Genomic DNA, 20581 nt, shown 5'->3' on the forward strand with positions numbered 1-20581 from the left:
ATGGGAAGCAGCTGGAGAACCATTCCTGAGTTTTAGCACCTGGGAAGCTCTGTGGGGCTGGTTGGTGGCACACAGCCATAGCTGTGTATTGGTGCCTTGTAATTGTGCTGTGGCTGCTGATTCATCTGCACAGCCTGGCTGGTGTGGGGGTTGGAGCTAAATGAGTTTTACAGTGGAAGGCAAAGTGGCCTTTCCTTCCCTTCTTCTGGAGCCTCCAGTTTCCAGGAAGCCGTGCCTGCAAGCTCTGGTGTGTGACTTTCTCTGGTCCACTGGGATCGGGGAGGAGGAGATGCTGCCGGGAGTTTATTGCTGTTTCCTGTCTTGTCTGAGCTCTTGTCCTCTCTGAGGTGGTGGGCTGAGGCTGCTGGTCTTCAGACCTGCAGCTCTTTGTAACCCTGCCAGGAACAACCCAGCAGCAAAGTGAAATTGCAGCTCCTTCCTTGCCCCCTCACTCAGACGGAGCAGCCGGTGAAAGGAAACAGGGGGATGAGTTACAGTAATAGGTTTAGCAGAAGGCAGGGGAAAAACAACAGTTATTTCCATCAGCACCCTGCAGTCAGCATGAGGGTGCCATGCCCACCTGCTGATCTCCAGTGGGTTCATCTGGCCTTGCTTTGCCTCCCTTCCCTGCTGTACCATTGAACTGGGATGAATTTAATGGGGCTTATTAATAAACTTTAATTTAGTTCTGCAATGCAGTCTCTCTGTAGAAATAGAGAGTCTTTGGGATGCTCTGTCCAGTAGATTCCTCCATTGGTCTCTGTACCTGGGACATGGCATTCAGGTCTTTGCACAGTCTGTGATCTCTGAACTCAACAATCTACAGTTTCTAGGTAACAATGTCCCATTTGTTTCTGGTCCAACTTCATTGCATTTCGTTTAATTTTATTGATACCTCCATGGATGAGTACCAGAGGTTTAAGGTGCAGAGGGAGAGAGGGACTGGGAGGAGAAGGCATTGCCAGCAGAACACATTCCCAGGATGGGTGAGCCCTAAAGGCAGCCAAGTCCCCACATCACCCTGTGACTCTAGGGGAATAAAATGACTACAGCTAATTACAGTCTAAAAATGCAGGTAAGCTTGAAAGAGAATGAAGCATAGCCCAACTCTGGCTTTCTCACTGAGCATGGAGGGATTTCTCTGCATAGCCTGAAAACAGGGAGGGAGGGAGAGTTTTGCCAGTGGACATGATAAGCAGATGAAGGGGCTCCTGCAGTCCATCTGGGGTGGTCCAGCCAATTTTCCAAGCAGTGGTCAGGCAGTTCAAAGTCTGAGGAGAGTCCTCTTACCACCAGGTGAATGTTTTCCTCCTTGGAAACTCTAGTCCCTGCTCTGTGCTTGTTACTGCTCCTGGAAGTAACAAGAATCAATGTATTATCTCCTGGTACCAGAATATTTTGCCTTGGTCAGATGGTCTTGACCATTCACACGTGTGAGTCTGAGGAGTGGGGAAAGCAATGTCTTCTGTAAGTGAAGAGGGAACTGGTAACCATCAACCCACGCTACCACAGCATTTTGAGGCCAGAGTGGTGAATTATGTGAGAGCCCTTTTGTGGCAGCATGGACTGCTGTGGCTGAGCTGGGAACAGGGCTGGTCCATTTGTTTGGATTTCAGGCTGGTTGGGTGTCTTAGTTTGTTACTCGGAGGTTTTTTAGGTTTTTCTGGGCCCATATTTTCCTTGGTTTGGATTTCATTGTGCCTGCAGAGTTGTGTTTGTGCCCTGGGTTTGAGGCTGTTCAGCAACCATGTTTCTTGGCAACATTCAGATCAGAGAAGGGACCCAGGACCAGTAGTTTCTAAGCCATCTCATCAGTGGTGCGGTCAGCGGGCCAGCCAAAGTGAGAGGACTTGGGCTGAAGCTCCCCCATTGCCTCCTCACAACCACCAATAGCTCCTGCTTGCTCTGTCCTGAAGGCTGCACAGCCCTGGTGTTCATCCTTTCAACAACACTTTAATGACTTGTCCTGTTTTGGGGTATAAATGATTTCCCCTTTCCCTCCACTCCCCAACCTTGTCCCTGAGAGAAGCATGGGACATGGAGGAACTCTAGTATTTCCCTCTTTGTCTGTTTTCAAACTGGCACCCACTTCTGTGGGAGCTGTGGTTTGTGCTGGGAGCAGTTTTGGGGGTTTTGGCTTCCCTAGCTCCTGACTGCTGCCTTATCATCCCAATCCACCCACCTTCACCAAGTGACATGGTGGGAGTTGTAGCTGTCAGACCAAGCCACCAAGGAGGCCAGGCCAGAAACCCAGGCTTCCCCTGGGAAAGACAAAACATTAAATTACTAAATGAAAGGAGGGGAGAGATGGGCTTTGCAGGGTGGGTGGTGCCCCATGTCACCCGTGGAGACATTAGCTGGTTGAGGAAGGTCAGTGGCCCCACCAGGGCCAAGCACTGCTGTGCTTTCCTGGGTGGTTTGTCACTTGACCAACAACCCAATTGCCCCATCCCTCTGCTGATGTTCTTCCTTCTCTTTTTCAGGGAGCCCATTGGAAAGAAGAGGTCTGGTAAGGACTCCTTTCCTCTCTGCTGGTTACACCAACTCCTCCTTTCACCCACAGCTGTGGTCTCCTGGAGCAGGGCAAGGGCCTGGCCCCATGGCAAGACAAACCCCTGCTTTGCTCCCCTGTGGGACTTCCCAGCACAGTGTGTCCCCTCCATCCACCTGGGATTTCACTGCAGCCTCCAAGTCCTGATCCCATGTCCCCTGTGCCTCCCGTGGCGCTCCCAAAGGTGGGTTAGATGCCCACAGCTCTCCACACTGTGCTGGCCTCCCCTTTCAATCATTAATTGAGCTGTTGCCACCATTGCTGCCGCCCCCAGGTTCATTTCCCTCCCCGCCTCATGCCTTGTCTCCCGTTCGTTTTGTTCCTCATCAGGGTTTATCCAGAGAACGGCCTCTTTCCTGCAGAGAGGTACTAACAGCTGCTCGCTGCCCGGCCCTTGCTCTTGCTTTGCCTTTCTCTGGGGGGACACCTGCTCAGGCTGGGTGGGCAAGACCCTTGCAAGAGGCTGTCACATCCCTGGTAGCTTTCTGTGGTGGCTGGTGGACACGGGGCAGTAGCGGAGCCGAGGTCCAGCGGGCTGGGGCTGGGGCTTGGCTCTTGGTGCAGGGGATGTGCCACAGGTCCTAGGTGAAGGTCTGCAGGGATGGGGATGCAAAATTTCAAAAATCCAGAGGAATGTCTGAGCTGCCTTGTGATCAGTGTGAGGTGGAAAGTCTCCCGATGCAGCAATAGGTCCTGCTTTGTGATGGCACTGGCTTTGGGAAGAGAGTTGGGGCTGGGATACTTTACCCCTGCTCCTCATAGAGGGAAACATCTCTGAAATAAACCCTAGTTGGTGTATTTTAGCCTATAGAGAGGAGAAGGAGAGAGGAGTGGATGAGCCTTTGATCTGTGGATTAAGGAGGCATCTTTCTGAAGCTGCAGATTTAAAAATAGTGTGAGGTTCCTTGGGAAAGAAGTTCTGTGCCTTGGCTGGATGGAGATTCTTCTGAAATAGGTGGTGGAAAGGATTTTGGCCAGAGAGTTGGCACTGCCATAAGCTGTGTAAGCAAATTCACCTGTAGATGAGTGGGTTCCTCTTGGAGGAGAGAGAAGAAGTACAGGGGAGACTCAAAGACTTGTTTCCGCTTTTTTTCCACTGGAGCTGCAGGTCATCCCTCCTTCAAGAGCTTATGATGTCCCAGTGTCTTAACTGAGACTAGCTGTAGGAGGATGCACGTGGAAAGCTCTGATGTTGTTGACTTGAACAGTGGCTCCTGGTTTTGGTCTGTTCTCACAGGCAGGTCATAGTTGGGTGCTCTCTTGATGGACTAACGGGGTTTTACGAATGGGGTTAAATCTTTGGACAACATTTTCTCCTCAAACTCTGACTGCTCTCTGTCAAAGCAGGACATTGGGATGGTCATTTTAAAGCTCTCATGGGCCATTTGCAAGCACAGACTGCAGTACTGGCTTTCTTGTTCTGAAGTGAATCTTCACCTAGCTTTGGAGGCAGAGAGAAGCATCTGGCTGTGGGTGGGAACAAAAAAAGACTGCAAATATTTTCCTTCTCCTGTTTTGATGAAACAAATGTAAAACAAAGATACAGTCTCCCTCATCTTGAAACCTTCTCTTGTGTGCTGCCTCAGCAGGAACATTTGGTGAGTAAGGGAAGAGTGTTGTGTTTCCCTATGAGATCAATATGGGCTTAGATCACTTTTACTTCTGTTCATTTACATAGGCAAGAGAAGAGAAGGCCTCTCTAGGGTTGAGAAGAAGAGGAAGAAAATTTCTGCTGCCTAACTCAGTTCTTTGAGGGCAAAATTCAATTTAAGGACACTGGCTGTTAAAGAAGCAGGAACTTTTCTCCTGCTCATGTAAACAACTTCATCCTGCCTTCCCACTGCATTCATAGACAGCTTCACTCTGCCATCCCTTTGGCATGGTGAGTTTGTAAGGGTCACAGGGATGTTGCTGAGGTCAAAGAGAAAACACTCTTTGGGATGCTGTTCACTTGACAATATTGAGAGGGAGAGAATGGTAAGAGTTTGGATAACAGCCAAGCCAGAGCCTGCTCTGGCAGGGCAGGATGTGAAGTTCTGCCCATGGCAGCTGGCATATGTGCAGGAGCCATCAGGGAAAGGTGTTTGCTTGCAGGAACGGTTGATGCCTCATGCCAGACATGTTCAGAGACTCCTCTCACTCTCTTGCATTTTCTGGCAGCAGAAACAGAGTTTGGTTCTGCTGCTGTCACCCCAGTTCCTCATATACCTTGAGGAGATTCATCAGGTCCTCAAGCCAGCCCTGCTCTGAGGTAACAAATATGCAGCAAGGCACAAAAGAACGCTAATCCAGGATCTCCCTGAGGAGGGGTCATCCAATAGCTGCTAACAAACAAAAATCATGAGAATTTTCTAATAAGCAGTTTCCCAATTGCTTATTTCTCCCAGCATTGCCAGAGAAGGGGTGAACTGCTCTTGAGGAGGGTGTTGGAAAGAACTCTGAACTCCTGCCAGCAGCAAGCCCTGTTTGGAAATTGGATTTAAGCAAACACTGGGATGCGAAGTGGGTTAGAGTGCTGCCTGCCCTCAGCCTCCTGTGGTGACCAAGAGACTCAGGTGACATTTGCTGTGTAGAGGAGGGCACGGTGTATGTGAGCATTGGTAATAACATCTGCTTTCTTCGGTGAGGTTTTTTACCAGTGTTTGTAATCCCACATGTCTGTGAGCCTCAGGTGTGGGCCTGGTCTCTGTTCAACCTGCAGCTTGAGAGGGGCAGGTTATCCCTCAGTCTCTGGGATTCTGAAGACTGACTTGGCCACTGATTTAGGTACATCTAAAAGTAGTCATCATATCAGTCCCCAAGGCGTTTCTGTTCTCTCCTCATCTCACAGTTGAACAGAAAGCACAGATGGAGAGTCATGGGTTTGTTGCAGCACTGACTTAGTGCAGGGGATCCTGAAACTGTCTCCAGAGTTTATATTTGGTTGGAGCTGCTCAAGGAGGCTGGCAGAAACCTCAAATACCCTGCTGCCAGTTTTGTGTTAGATGCTTTCTTATGTGGCCATGTCTTTTTTGTTGTGCTATGTAGTGTGGCTGCAATGGCAGAGGGACCCCAAACCACAGTATTCAGTCTGATGAGAAGCAGTGAAAACACAGCCCTCAAATCCTACAGCAGCCATAAGGGACCTTTCTGAAAATCCACTGGTGAATGATATTCCCATGTTATTATTTTCCAGTTCTGGAAAAATCCCCGAAGAAATGAGAGGGTTTGCAAAGAGTACAGTGCAGCATCCAGTGCCCATTTCACATGAGAGTGGTGAGAAAGTCACTTGTGGTACTGATCTTCACAAACTCCTCAGGTCTGAGAGAAGAGGGGCTGTCCTGAGAACTCTGGGTCTGATCAGCACAGAGGAGTGGGAAGAAGAAACTTTATCCAAAGTATGACATCTTTGGAAGATGAATTAGGCAAGGGCTGGAGTGTACAGCAAGGGCAGGTTTCAAAACCAAATACCTGTACCCCCTGATTTCAGTCCTGAGCTTTTTTTTCCCCTCTGGAGGTACCAGCGTCCAAGCTCTCAAAGTCCTCACTTTTGGCCCTTGCAAAGCCAGAAAGTGGAAAATCTGGAAATGTCACAAGCAATCCCGTATCTGTGAAATTTCCTGCTGGCTTTGTACATATCAACACTTGGATGAATGACCAAGTCTCTGGTCAAACAAAACCTGCAACGATTTTTGGGCTGACCCATCTGCAACATGCCTTGAGAGCAAGGTCACTGCACTGAGCAGCCCTTGGGTTGGTTCTGGGATGTGCTGAGCATCTCACCAGTGGCTCTGCTGCATCCGCAGCAAGCATCAGTTCTGCAAGTCCAGTCCAGGGGCCTCAGTGGTCTTTTGGCACATCCCTTCTCTAGCCACGTTTGTGTCAGTCTCACAAGTGGAGAGTGTTGAGGATGCACAGTCTGTGCCCCTGCCTGAGCTGTCTGCAAAACTCACTCTCCTGTGGGACTGTACTAATCCTTCCTCCCCTCCCCAGGTGCAGAGCTTTAGTGCTGTCTGCCATCTTAGCTGGGAAGCTTTACACCACTGCTATTTTTGAGAAACCCAAGTCTGTCCATATACAGGATGTTGTTGTTAACTGTAGTGTGTATTTTTGTGGTTGAGGACGATTATGCCAGGTGAAGATGCTCCTGAAATTACCACCTACTTCTTCCTCCAAGCTCAGTTTACCACTTTTGTTGCTGGTTTAATAGGTACATTGGAGGATCCAGAATTGGCTGCTGAAACTACAAATAGCCTCAGAGAAACGGGTGTAATTACAGCAAAGGAGGCAGAAAGGAGAGTACTTATCTCTTCCTATAGCTGTTATTCTTCTCTCAAGGGCTGGGTAGATCCTCAGATCACTTTAAATACAAACCTTTAATTGAGCTAGTAGAACAGATAGTCCTGGCATCCACCATTCACTTTAGAGGGCTATTTTTAATTCTGTCTGGTGCCCCACCTCTGGGGTTTGGTATGGAGGAAGCTTTCTTTAGCAGTAACAGATCTTCTGCACTTGGCCAGCTCACCTGGAGCTCTGCAGAGTGCTGTTTATAGCAGATTAACACAGACAATTTGCCTCCTCTTCCTTTAAATAGGAAGATGTCTCGAAAACACATTGTTCATTTAAATCTTGGTTGTGGTCTCTTTCTCAGAACCAGCTGGAGAGATTGTGCCTTGTGCACAGAAGAACTTCTCTGTGAGGCAGCATCCTAGGAATCCTGAAGACTTGCTAGATCTTGTCCATCTCTACTCATACCCTTTTGGGATGAGTATGGCCCCATAGGTTTCCTATGGAGGAACCTATGCCCTACAATAGGTTCCCCCATAGGAAAGATCTTTCACCGTATCCCGCTGTGTACCCGTTATCCCAGGGTTATCCCGCAGTGCTCCCCGTGTCCCGCCGTATCCCGCAGTGCTCCCGGTATCCCGATCTTATCCCGCAGTGCCACCTGCCGCCGGCCCGGCTCCGCACCCGGCGATCCGGCCGCCCCCGACTCTCCCCCGGCTCTCCTCCGGTGTCGGCCTCCTTCTGGACACAGGAAGGCTTTGTTCCCGGTGCGTCCTGCCAGTTCACTCCTCCTTGGCCTGTTTTTTTTCTTTTTCTGACACGAAATTTGGATCTGCAGCAGGAGGAGCCGGGCAGAGAGCAGAGCAAACCGAGGTGTCTGAATACCCCAGGGCGATGAGGACAGAGGATGCTGCTCTGCCCTACACACACCTTCCACCTTCTACTCTTTAGCCCAGCAGAACCCACTGCAGTTTGAGTGTTTTGAGCTGGGGTCAGAGCTGGTCCATGCATTGGGGCAGCTGGTGCCAGTGCACAGGAAGGTCCCCCAAACCCCCTCAGTCTCTGAAAGCAGGTCCAGGCTGCTGTGAGCATCTCTGGTGGTGGTGAGGTTGCTTGGATGGCTCTGTTGGTGAGCAGGAAAGTGGGCAGCAAGCAAAAGGTCTCACCTGGCTGTACCCATCTCACCTGGCTGCTGGTTTGATCTCTCTCCTCCTCACTGTGCCCAAGCCTCTGGCTCACGTCTCTCACGCTGGGGTCCCCGGGGTGTCCTGGAGCTGCTCGCAGGCCAGCAGGTGCTCGGGAGCGGTGGCCTGTGCTGACCCTGGCACACGGGTCGGTTCTTGTCCCCCCTGTGCAGGAGCTGACTCTGCCTCGGTCGACCCCTTGGTGCTGGAGCAGTATGTCGTGGTGGCGGACTACCAGAAGCAGGAGAGCTCCGAGATCAGCTTGTGCGTGGGCCAGTTGGTGGATATCATTGAGAAGAACGAATCAGGTACAGAGAGTTTGGCTTGGCAGAGGGCTTTGGGTCTGCTCTGTGTCACAGAGCAGGGGTAGGAATAGCAATCCTGTACTCTCAGTGTTTTCCTAATAGGGCCTTAAACGAAACAGCCTCCAGGTTCCTCGCAGGGGTGTCCTTGGATGATGAGCTGAGGTGGGATGTGGAGGAAGAAGCTTTGGTCTGTAGGAGTGCGGACAAGACTTCAGAGCTGTCTCTAAGGGAAGGGTCTGACTATCCATGTGCTGAGCACCAGGCACCGTCCATCTTCTTCAGTCTCTACTTTGTGCTTCTTTGTGCTGAAAAACTTGGCCGATGGGTCCTGAGGACAAAAAGCCATTCCCGAACTTGGCAGGCTTGTTTTATTGACAGAGGGGGAGACTCTCATGGTGCCCATGAAAGCCCCCATTGTGCATTCACAATTCCTGCCTCCGAACACAGCGGGGCAGGCAGCCGAGCTATTCGCTTGCTTCAAAACTTAAACTTGCTCTTAACCTCTGCAAAGGGATCTAGTCAGGTCATGGGCCCAAATTCCGTAGTTTGTTGAAAAGGGGAATTCATTCCCTGAAGTTTACAGAAGTTGCTTGGGCGGGGGGGGGGGGGAGTTAAATCATGAAAATAGATTTTTAAATTCTGGAAAACTGGTCCCTGGAGGATCAGTTGCACCAGCAGCTGTGTTTGAGAATGAGAAAAATTAAAGCTACCCTCAAGCAAATGAAACCTATTAGCACAGCCAGTTCAAAAGCAATGAAAAATAATTTATTTATCAAAGGTCAGCCTTGATTTTCCCTCCCATGCAGGTAGCTGATTCCCTCCCCAACAATCTAGTTGTTTTTCTAAATGACTCACTGGTGAGGTTCTGAGGATAATACTCAGTCTTTATTTTTTTCCCCTGAAGACACAAATAGCTTGTGCTTTTAATAACTGAGGAGCACATACTTATTTTGATTGGGCACACAGGGTGGCCCAGAATTGCTTGTGGCCACTGTGGAGCTGGCTGGGTTTCCACTGGGAGAGCTCATGTTTTAATCCTGCAGTTGCTCGTGGCTTTTCAATTTTGCTGTTTCCACAAATGTAAAGAAGGCGAGCACAGCAGGAGCCAGCTATCGATTCACAGACAGGGTATTCATCTCTGCTAATTAGCCTGGACTTGCTGACCCAGACTGAGGGAAAATGAACCATGAAGGGGGAAAAAAAGGTAGAGCAAATGTGGTGGCTGGAGACATTAATCTCTGAGAGCCTCTCCTGTTTTTCCTGGGGAGAGAATTGTACATTTCCATGTCATTGAGCTGCAGTTGTCCCATGCTCCTGTCTGTGGTCCCTTTCAGATAGTGCTTGGCTCTGTTGCTTTGGGGCCACCCCAGCTTCCCATGCAGGCAGCAAGGAGAGGTCACAGCCCCCCACACTCGTGGTTTGGAGAGGGAAGAGATTTTCTGGCTGGTGTGAGCCCTTGGCTGAGCCACCTGCTGGTTTTTTATTCTCAGGGTGGTGGTTTGTGAGCACATTGGAAGAGCAAGGCTGGGTGCCGGCGACCTGCCTGGAGGCTCAGGATGGAGTCCAGGATGAGTTCTCAATGCAGCCTGATGAAGGTAAGAAGCTACTGGAGGCATCTACCCCAGCTTCTTCCTGTTCAACTACTTAGAGCTCCTGGCAGTACTGCATCACCCTCCCTGAACTGGGCAGGGAAAGGACAAACCCACATGTGCTGCCCGGAATGGTCCTGCCTGCTCAGCAGCTCCAGTGCTGCAGCAGGAGTGGGGCAGCTGGGTACTGGCAGTGTGACCGATGGCATCCCTGCTCCCCCACAGAAGGGGCTGAAGGTGGCACCTCCAGGGAATGCTCACTCCTGCCACCTTAGTGCCTCCTCTAGGCCCCAGGGAGCTTTTACCTGCACTGGAGGAGGAGCAAAGCCCAGGTCCTTGAACAAATCATGTGTCTTCAACACATGCAGAACAAAGAGCACGCCTGAGCTCACGTTATGGGAATAGCAAGGTTGCAGCCTTTTCTTAAAGCAAATCTGAAATGTCCCTGGAGAGCACATCCTTTGTGGTGACTGCTGTGTGCTCAAAGCAGTGCAGTAGCTGGCTCAGCCCCTCCTCTGGGCAGGCAGAGGTGGGAGGGGGGCTCAGACTGGGGAAGGGCCCCAGAGGGCTCCAGGTGAGAACAGTCTCTGTACCACTCTCTGGTGCCAGCCCTGTCTCTTCTTGGACCTGAAGTGTTACCTCCTCACATCCTCTCTTGTCCTTCTCCTGCTTCCCCAACATGCTCTTCCCAGTCCCATGGAGATACTGGTCTCTGCCCAGGCACGTTGGCCGCCGTCGGACTCTTGGGGACTTGTACACCAGTGGATGGGGTCAAGGTGGACTTCACAGAGACTTTCTTGGCTGCCCATGTTTTGTGCTTGGAGCCTTGTTGTGTGCATGTTTGTTTGCTTTGCATGTGATGAGCCCTGCTTGTGTCAGGCCACAGTGTGTGCCATACCTGCTCCTCATCCTTCCATGAGGCCTACTCGTGTCCACATCCCTTTCCTCTATCAGCTGTTCCTTCTCACAATTTGAGGCTTGTTTTGGATTCAGAGACTGGAGTTTCTGCTTTCCCCCAGCACATGTACACAGACTTCTTCCAACTGCTGCCTCAGTTCCTGTAAAAGTAACTTTGAGCCCTGGCCTGGGATTGGTGCCTCAGGTGGGGTCAGGAGGAGAAGAACTAGCTTGGTCTTGCTGGATGTGACAGGACATTCTCCTCTTTGACTCCTTCACATGAAGTGGGTGGGAAATCAGACCCTTCCAGAGCTGTGGCTCCTCACAGAAGAAAAATCCAGGAAACCTGCATGGTGGGGATATATGAATGTCCAGGTGTGGATTTTGGAGGCAAATTTTTCCCCAGGTGGCCTCCACCCTATTGTGGCACAGCTTAAGCACAGGTAGTTATTTTCCTGTGTTTCTTCCAGAGAGGACAGGACAAGGTGAGGGAGAGGGGTGGATGGATGGTTCTGTTTGTCTGACATATTGTCTGCATGGTTGTTAGAATGTTTTCCCTTCCTCCTGAAGGGAAGAACATCCATATCCCTGCTTAACATCCTTTGGTCTGATGGACAGAACATCAGACTCTTCTCCAGCCTCCACACATGGCTTTGACCAATGTCTTGGAGATGGAGCTGTTGAACAGGGAAATGCCTGTAGACCTGCTGCTGTAGACTGGTTTGAGAGCTGTGTGTGAGGAGTTGCTCCCTGATGCCCATGGGATTTCTTTCCCCTTATAGGGGACAGTTTTTCTTTAAAAGCTTTGTGAAAGAAATTTGAACTGAAATGGACGCATGGAAGAGCTTCTGTGACAAGCTGTAAAAAGGCAGTCTTTAGTCCTAAGGGAGAGGAGGAACTGTTTTGCTCTCCAAAGTTTACATTTCCAAATGCAGCTGTGTTTGTTTTGAAATATATTTCACTGTCATTTCTCTTCAGAATGGTTGTGTATCTCTGTGTGTTTGCACCTAAATTACAACAAGAATTATCATTTATTAAAGCACTTTATAACCATTTTTCAACTGAGCCCAGGTTTCCATGAAACAGTATCTCATGAAACTGTGCTTTCTTTCCAACAGAGGAGAAGTACACTGTTATTTACCCCTACACTGCAAGGGACCAGGATGAAATGAACCTGGACAAGGGAGCTGTGGTGGTGGTGATCCAGAAAAACCTGGAGGGCTGGTGGAAAATCAGGTACTGTCCCTACCTCTTGCTCTTCCCTGGCACTGCAGCTGGGGCTGTGCAAAGCAGAGACCCAATGCGTGTGGGATGTACCCAAGGACAAGTCTGGGGTGCTGGGGAGGGCAGAGTACCAGAACTTATTTCTCTCCATCCCTACAAAGACCAGTTGATATTCAAGCACAGCTTTGGTTGAGAATCTTTAAAATCCCCTGATTTCCTGTGCTGGGAGGTGGACTGTGTCACAGCATCACATGCCCCAGCAGTGCAAAGAGAACTGGTGTGAGAATGTTACATCATGTCCTGCTGATGGGAAAACCAGCGAGTGTCCCAGAGGCAGGCTGGATCCTCTGGCTCTGTTCAGATGCTCCTGCAGAGAAGGGCCATTATCTGGGCCAGGTCTGCTGCATGCAGGGTATGCTGAGGCCAAAGGCTCCAGACCATCCTGAGCTGATAGTTGTTTTCTGCTGGAAGCTCATTTTCTCATCTGTGGTCCAGCAAATGGCTGGACTTGATCGTAGTGGGAGCACTGCTGCAATTTTCTTAACCTTGCATTGAACCTGTGGTCTTGGCAGCAGCACAGCCCCAGAAACACATCCATTGACTATTTAAGCAGAGGAGAGCTGCCACAAGAGCTCTAAAGGCTATTACAAGCTCAGTAGTTGGTGCCATCGGAACGTAGTGGCTGCAGCCCAGCCAGCGGGGAGAGTCTCCAGCATGGCAGGGTGACTCTGCGGATGTGGTTTTTTGATCAGGTCACGGGGCTGGTGTCTCTCCTAAACGGATTTAGAGCAGGGAAGGGATCCAGGCTGCTGGTGCTCAGGCAGAGGGCTTGTGCTTTCTCCAAAGACCAGGTACATCAATCCAGCAGCAGCCTTCTGCTTTTTCCCTCTGCTTCCCCTGCCAGTGCGCTTCATTCCTTAACTGCTGCCATTGCTGAGGTGAAAAGAAAATGGGGTTTTGCACTGTTCCCAGCCCTTGTCCTGCTGGCTGTGGCCAGCTTGTGTGGGAGCATTAGTCATGACTGGAACTCTCCAGGTGCCCATGTGCCACTGAGCACCCAGTGAGCTCGTATTGCCCAGGACAGATGGTACATTCAGTCAACATGTGAGCTCTGGCTCCGGGGATGTCCAATGGCTCCACACCACTTGGGTGCAGTGATGTTGCCATTCTTGCCCCAACAGGTACCAGGGCCAGGAAGGCTGGGCCCCTGCCTCCTATCTCAAAAAGGGGAATGGAGACATGTTCTCACAGAAGCTGGGGCCGGGCTCCTCCGCTCATTCCTGTGCCTTGGATCTGGATGGCATCTCCCGGCAGCAGGTGTTGGCGAGCCGAGAGAAGGATGGGCTCGCTGGGCAGAGGGATGGGAGGTTCGACAGCCGCCCCCTGCCCAACGCCGACATCCGACGCAGTAAGTGGCCGGTCAGGGGCAGGTGGGTGGTGGCTGCAGCAGCTTTCAAGTGAGGTAATGGGGCGTCAGGCAGAGGCTTGCAGGGGCTGTGAGTTCTGCAGCCGGGTCTCCTAAAGGGTGTCATTGCACACACGGGTGGGGCACAAGCACAGAACTTCCCAGGGGCCTGCTGAGGGTCAGCAAATGGAGCAGGGATCACCTCCCAGGCTGCAGATTCATCTGGAGATGCTCTCCTCTCAGAAGCCAGTGTATCTGAAGAGAGCTTACAAGAAAGAGGGAGAGGGACTTTTTACGAGAGCATGTTGTGACAAGGACAAGCAGAAATGGCTTCAAACTGACAGAGAGTAGGTTTAGATTGGATATTAGGAAGAAATTCTTTACCTGTGAGGGTGGTGAGGCCAGGTTGGACAGGGCTTGGAGCAACCTGGTCTAGTGGAAGGTGTCCCCATGGCAGGGGACAGACACCTTCCACACCTTCCAGAACCACCTTCCAAACCAGGTGGTTCTGTGATTCTGTGGTTCTATGATTGTAACCCTTCTTCAGGCCAGGTCTTCTGGGTCAGTCCTGCAACGCAAAAGCAGTTTTATGTAGTCACCTCAGATGCATTTCCCAGCAACAACTGAAAGCTGGTTTCCTTTCCCTTCCTTTCCCTTACCTTCCCTTGAAACCTGGGTGACCTCTGCTACTCAGAGTGCTAGGGAGACAGATTCTTCCTTTGTGTTTCTTTCCCCTGGGGCAGGTTTGGTCCTTGCCTGTCTGTTTTGTCTTGTCTTTTGCAAACACACACGTGACCAAAAGCCAGGAACTCAACAGCATCTGGAATTCTTCCTCCACAGAGTCACCAAAGATGAGGCAGAGGCCACCTCCTCGCCGAGACCTCACCATAGTAAGTGCCAGCTGATGTAGGAGAGCAGCAATGGCAAAGGGAGTGGGAGAAGAGCACTAAAAGGAGCTCTGGTCACTGGTTATTCTTTGCCTGAGATCTTGCCCCTGTCCCTGGCCATGCTGGTGTCTGTCTGTGTAGGCTGGTGGGCTGTGGGGATGTTGTGTCACACCTGCTGTAGAAACACACTGATGGGTTTCCTTTTTTCTGGTCACAGCCACGTGGTTTGAACCTGCCTAAACCTCCTGTCCCTCCTCAAGTGGAAGAGGAATATTACACCATCGCTGATTTCCAGACTACCATTCCTGATGGCATCAGCTTCCAGGCAGGAATGAAAGTAGAGGTGAGACTGTCATCTTCCCTTCACCTATCTTCACATCAATGCGGTGCTCCTGACTCCCATTGCCCTGGGACCTGTTTCAGGCAGGAGCTCCCCTTCCAGGCAGGGAGGATCTGCTCACCATGATATTCTGGATGAAAAATGGGCATTGTGATACATGTGATTGCCTCTGTGTAATGTTGACATCAGAGTGGGAGAGAAACTTGTATGAGCTCACCAGACTTTGGAGCCCAAGATGGTCTTGGTGGCCTCCCGTCCCCCAGTCATGGGTGCTGTGTTAGAGCTAATGGAAAATAAAACCAAACCATAAATCAGGTTAGAGATGGTAGTTTTTTCCTTGGTTAGGCTAGGTGTAAAGTTAAAAGCGCTTCCAGAACTGCTTTCCTGGCACACCCTCTTTGCTGGCAGAATCCCTCCTGCAGATGGGATTTTGCTTTCTCCATGTGCTGATGTGATTTATCCCTCACTAAGAGGATTTTCCTTTAGGGCTGCCCCAGTCAGCCCCTCCCAGGCCTCAGCCCCACTCCCGGAGCTGCAGAGACTGGACGGTGTCCGATCCGTGCAGCATCGCTGCCGGTTGATCGCTCCAACAGTGCCACGCAGTGGCCACCGCCAGCACCCGGCATCCCGCTCCGGGGAACAGCTCGGAAACAGCTCCTTGCCGCGGCTGTTCCGTTCCTCAGCTCCATGGCACGCAGCTCTCCTTCCCTGGCAGAGGTCATGACCGGGTTCCCCTCCCATTAGATGCCAGTGCTGTGATTCCATGGTTTTTGGCTGGAGAAGCGCCAAGGCCGTGTGCCCCCCTGACATCATTTCGGAGACACCCTTTTGTGCAGAGAGGGATCCCACATGGATGTCTGAGGTTTCCTTTCCCCTCGGCAGGTTATTGAGAAGAACCTGAGCGGCTGGTGGTACATCCAGATCGAGGAGAAGGAAGGCTGGGCCCCTGCCACCTTCATCGATAAGTACAAGAAAACCAGCAATGCATCCCGGCCGAATTTCCTGGCTCCGCTCCCCAACGAGATGGCCCAGCTCCGGCTCGGTGACGCCACGGCCGATGGCAACAGCAGCGAGGAGGCGACAGGGCCGTGCCGTCCTCTGCCAGAGGCTCCTCCTAACGGTACGGACTGCAGTGGAAGGTGGGCCAAAGACTGGAAGGGGCGGGAAGGTCCCGAAAGTGGGGACCTTTCCTTTGCCGGGGGCTATGAGGAGATCTCGGACCGTGACACAGAGGAGAAGCCCAGCCTGCCGCCCAGGAAGGAGTCCATCATTAAATCAGAAGGCGAGTTACTTGAGAGGCAGAGACCTCCCCCCAAGCCCCCAGGCATGATTTTGCCCATGATCCCACCCAAGCAGTCGGCAGCCCCAAAGGACAGCAAGAAGCCAGAGCTCAAACCAGAGAAGGCCAAACTGTTCCAGCTGAAAAATGAAATGGGACTGGAATGTGGACATAAGGTGTCAGCCAAGGAGGTGAAGAAGCCAAACCTCCGGCCCATTGTCAAGCCAACCAAGCCAAAAGCTGAGCCTGTGGAGGACAAACCTGAGCCCATCACCCAGAATCCGTTCTTGAAGTCTAGACCTCAGATCAAGCCAAAGCCTGCTGCATCCCCCCGGACAGACCCACCTCCAGCTGATGATAAACTGGACATTTGCAGCCTGCGGAGCAAGCTTAGACCTGCCAAGTGCCCAGAGAAGCCCTCCGAGCAGGACACTGCTGCCAGTGAAATCTCCTTCAGCAGTGCTGTGGTCTCTTCAGAGGCTCCTGGAAGGTTTCCAGAGCGACCAAGCATGGAGAGCAAGCCCCTGCCCAAGCTGGACAGCTATACCACAAAAGAGGCACTGCCCAAATCTCCCCTGGGCCCAGCAAACACCCCGTGTGCCAGGGACGCCCCACCACAGCGCCCCGTTGTGCCACCTCGCAGACCACCCCCCCCCAAGAAAATAGGGGGTCCTGCCCCTGGCCCCGCAGTGGAGCTGAGGGCCCCAGCACGGGAAGCGCCTGAAATCAGGTCATCTGCAGTGCCAGGGAGGCCCATGCTGGTTCCTCCAAAAGCCAAGCCCTTCCTCTCTGCCTCCATCCAAGATGAAGCCAAAGCAAAAAGCAGCGTAAGCCCAAAGGTCATTTCCAAACCAGTGGAGAGAGGGGAGCCCAGGGAGAGGACCTCAGCCCCTGTCTCCAGCCTGGATATTACCAGGGAAGCTCTCTATGTGGCAGTGGCGGATTTTGAAGGCGACGAGGAGACCAACAGCTTTAAAGAAGGGACTTTGTTTGAAGTTCGTGAGAAGAACAGCAGTGGCTGGTGGTTTTGCAAGGTCCTGACGGGGGGGCCGTGCTGGGAGGGCTGGATCCCTTCCAATTACCTGCGGAAGAAGCCGTAGCCACTCCTCTGCTTGCACGGCTGGAGGTTCCCTGGTCTCTCACCTGAGTATTTAATTAGCAGATTAATTTATAGTTTTCTGTGAGGCTGGCTTTAAAAGGAAAGATAATAATTGAGATCCCACGCATCCCAGCTGGTGCCTGTTGGCGGCAGCATGGAGGAAGCAGCTTGGCCTCCCCTCCCCACCCATTTGCTCCCACCCACCCTCCTCCCCACATTCTCCCAAGGACTAGGCTCCTGTGCCATCCTGGCAGCCCAGACATGCAGCTGGAGCTGTCCTGGCCAAGCTTCATGGTGTATGATGGCTCCCATGGTTCTCTGTGCTCAGGAGATGGACTTTGATAAACATTTTGCCACCTGTACCATGAATGGTACCAACAAAGATTTATGGGTGGAATGGTACCAACAAAGGAAATCTGGCTGCACAAAAGAATTTGCCTTTCCCTGAAGCTCAGGGTCACAGTTAAATGTTGTAGGTCACCTTGCTTAGTCCAGGTGTGTGCCAGAGCCATAGGGAATGTGGCCAAAAGGAGGAATGATTGCTGAGAACAGGGTCCCTATAGCTCTGTCTGCACGTGCAGGCACAGGCATTGCCCAGTTAAGGGCTGTGCCTTGCTCCACCCACAAATGCCACAGGACCCTCCCTGCTCTGTGACAACAAGTGTTAACTTAAACATCCTCCTGATGGAAAAAAATGGAGAGAAATCCACTCACACTCGTCCAACAGGTCCTCTCCGTGCTGATCCAGGACACCATGCAGGCTTCTCCCCTGCAGTACCACAACCAAACGTCAGAGGGGTTTTGGTGAAGAATACTATGCAAGGCACAGAGGACCAAAATGACCCCAAAAGCCCTGGAAAAGGGATGCTTTGCTTTCCTTCCCACACCGACTGCCCAGCTTGTTGGACTAATAGGGGACCACCCCTTCCCACGACCCACTGAGCTTCCCCGGGCTGGCGGGCAGCAGCCAGGAGGTGGGTCCTTCCATAGGTGCTGATATTATCAAGTGCAATCCAGAATGTGGGAGTTCAGCTCCTCATCACAACCAGTTGTGAGGTGTGTCTGGTGCTCAGGGGCTGCTTACCTTGTTTGTCACCCCACCTGCCTGTCTTCCAGGTCCTTTCATTTCACGCTGTGTGACAGGTTGCTTGGGGAGCTTCAGGTCAAGCAGAGCTTGGGATTTTTCAGTGCTGACATCCTTGCCTGCCAAGCCTAATCTTGCCCACAGTGTTGCTTATCCCAGCAGGAGGATGAGCATGGATGAGCTGTCATTCCCCAGTGCCAATTTCTTTCCTTCTGTCCTTGTCTAACTTGCAGGTTCAGGGCCGCATTTCTGTCCAGAAGAGCTTTAAATCTGGCTCTTGGTGGGTTTCATAGAATCACAGAATAGTTCAGGTTGGAAGAGACATCTGGAGGTTATCCAGTCCCACCCCCCAGCCAAGGCAGGGTTAGGTTTTGTGTTGACCAAGCCCTGTTGCCCTCTCTGGTCTAATTGCAAGTGTGATTACTGCAGCCACATTATTTTGCTGCTGAAAATAATTACAGTTTTCCCTCTAATTTGAGGCTGGCAGAATTGAAGCAGTGTTCTCCACTCCCCAAAATGCTTGCTTCCTTCTCTGTCTCATATTTTCTAGCCTGAAAATGTAGAGTTGAAGATCCCTCTGTCTGCATATAGGATGAAAATGGTGGTGCCTGTGGCCAGGATTGTTCTGGGACAGTGATGGAGCAGTTTGTCCCAGCGCTGGTTAGATCTAATAGAGAAGTCCTGACCATCCCAGTACGGTCTAAAATCCAGAAGCCCCAAGATTCAATTTTAGCCATGGGAATTCATGCACCCCATTCTCCCCTTGATTCCTCTTGCTCTCACCTGCAGTTTTTTCTGGTGGCACATCAGCCTCTGATCAGAGTGACTCACCTGAGCTGGCAATAAGTGATCCATTTGCAACCCAATCCATTAACAAAGCTCCTTGTGTGGCACATTTTGAGTTGTTGATGTGCTCCCAGGAGAGTTGCAGGGTGGGTTGGGGGAGCAACACTGCCTTCACTCTGCACATCACTTGCTCCAGTAAAGCCCTTCTGCTTTGGAAAGGAGTGGGGACAGGATGAGTTAAGCCAGAGCTGCTTGTCAGCCAAATCCAGCCCTCTCTGTATCTGAGGAAGGGGCTAGACCTGTATCCCCCAGTCCGCTCTGGTAGTTTCTTGCAGGAGTGAAGGGGCTGTGTGTCCTTTTCTCAGGCATTGTGTCCTTGCTCTGTCTTTGCTGAACAGCCTTTTAATCTCAGAATTGCCTCTTATTGCTCTCTCTGAGACGTCACTGCCCTGGCTTTCCTCAGAGAGGACTGTGTTGTTTGTGTGACCTCCGCACTAAATGAGGGCTATTCCCGCTTCCCTCCCAGACTGAACCTCAGAACTGGTAGTGCTTCATTTTGCTAACACAAGTACTGTATTTGGCTCATTGAGCACGTGACAGGATCGCTCCCTTGTTCCCAAAGAGCTTCCAAGAGGGCAGGGATCACACTCAGTATGTGCTGACACCTGCAGCCTTACCCCTTCCTACCACTCTTCTGTCTGCGAAGGGACTATAGGCTGGACAACTCCAGTCGGGAAGATGCCAAGAGCCATTGGGCTGGCAGGGCTCTGCCCCCCATCTGATACCTGTCCCCCAGTTCAGCCATGTGTGCCCCAAGCCAGGCCGTGCCTCTCTGTACTTTGCACGTCACATGCGGCCGAGCTCCCCGACTACCTCGTGAGGAGGAGGAGGGCAACCACGAGTACCCCGAGCTTGGCCACGGGGTGCATCACCCCATCAGCCAATGCCCAACCACCCACTGCAGTGCCAGGGTCAGGGTTTGTGACAAGGGGGGGCATTGCCATGGCTTGGGGCCCACGAGCCAGGTGTTGGGGACACGCCACAGTTTGGCACATCCCCAGCAGGCTGTCAGCCCTGCTGTGCCCTGCTCCTCACAGGCTCCCTAAACCTCCCAAAACCCATTTGTTTGTCCATGTCTCGCTATATTATGTAAGTGCATATAAATCTACATTACTGTGGGTGGGTGGGGGGCAGCAGAAGGTAGATGTAGCTGTGTACATGCCTATCTATACTTTCACCTTTATGGGATGGATTTTTTTTTTTATTTTATTTGGTGGGTTTAGGATTTTTTTTTGGGGGGGGGTAAGGGAGGGTTGTTTTCTTTTTTTTAAGAAATAAAAAGAAACTGCTTGACTGGTTTCAAGCACCTTAGTGAACCTGTGTGAGGCTGGTGTAATTCTGGGGTGCAACGTGGTGTGCTGCTCTCCTGCCCTGGCAGCTGTGGCTGTGCTCCCACATACAGCAGTGCCTGGGAGTGGTGAGGGTTATGGGTACCCTGGCAGATCCTTGGGTCTTGCCCAAACTTTGATGGGTGTCCCAGCAAATGAGCTGGTGTAGTGCAGCAGTTGTGTTACTGTGACCTCAAGGCAGCAGAGTCTGGTGATTTTGGGGAAGTGGGGGGAGGGAGAGAGAGAGGGACTACCCATCCTCAGGAGGGGCTCTCGGGGGTTCAGGCTGGCCAGGGA

At 51.6% G+C, this 20581-nt stretch overlaps 1 protein-coding gene and 1 long non-coding RNA gene across 6 annotated transcripts in view; one reads left to right on the plus strand and one right to left on the minus strand.

Annotated features, from left to right (window-relative positions):
* SH3PXD2B (SH3 and PX domains 2B) overlaps positions 1–20508 on the plus strand; it is a 69377-nt gene extending 48869 nt beyond the window's left edge. The window contains exons 6-14 of one of the 2 annotated variants that reach the window (XM_051793554.1): positions 2484–2509; positions 8175–8309; positions 9797–9901; positions 10588–10671; positions 11911–12028; positions 13198–13424; positions 14262–14311; positions 14526–14651; positions 15531–20508. In XM_051793554.1, coding sequence (XP_051649514.1) covers positions 2484–2509; positions 8175–8309; positions 9797–9901; positions 10588–10671; positions 11911–12028; positions 13198–13424; positions 14262–14311; positions 14526–14651; positions 15531–17027 — 2368 coding nt within the window. In that variant the 3' untranslated portion in view covers positions 17028–20508. The remainder of the gene's footprint in view (positions 1–2483; positions 2510–8174; positions 8310–9796; positions 9902–10587; positions 10672–11910; positions 12029–13197; positions 13425–14261; positions 14312–14525; positions 14652–15530) is intronic. The other variant, XM_051793556.1, reaches the window with a different exon arrangement.
* The window catches only part of LOC127473698 (uncharacterized), a 901041-nt gene that overhangs the window by 282756 nt on the left and 597704 nt on the right, over positions 1–20581 (minus strand). The gene's annotated exons all lie outside the window — the stretch shown is intronic.

This window comes from Manacus candei, unplaced genomic scaffold, assembly GCF_025592945.1.
Source record: "Manacus candei isolate 608988 ecotype Guabito, Panama unplaced genomic scaffold, ASM2559294v1 h1tg000037l, whole genome shotgun sequence".
NCBI lineage: Eukaryota > Metazoa > Chordata > Aves > Passeriformes > Pipridae > Manacus > Manacus candei.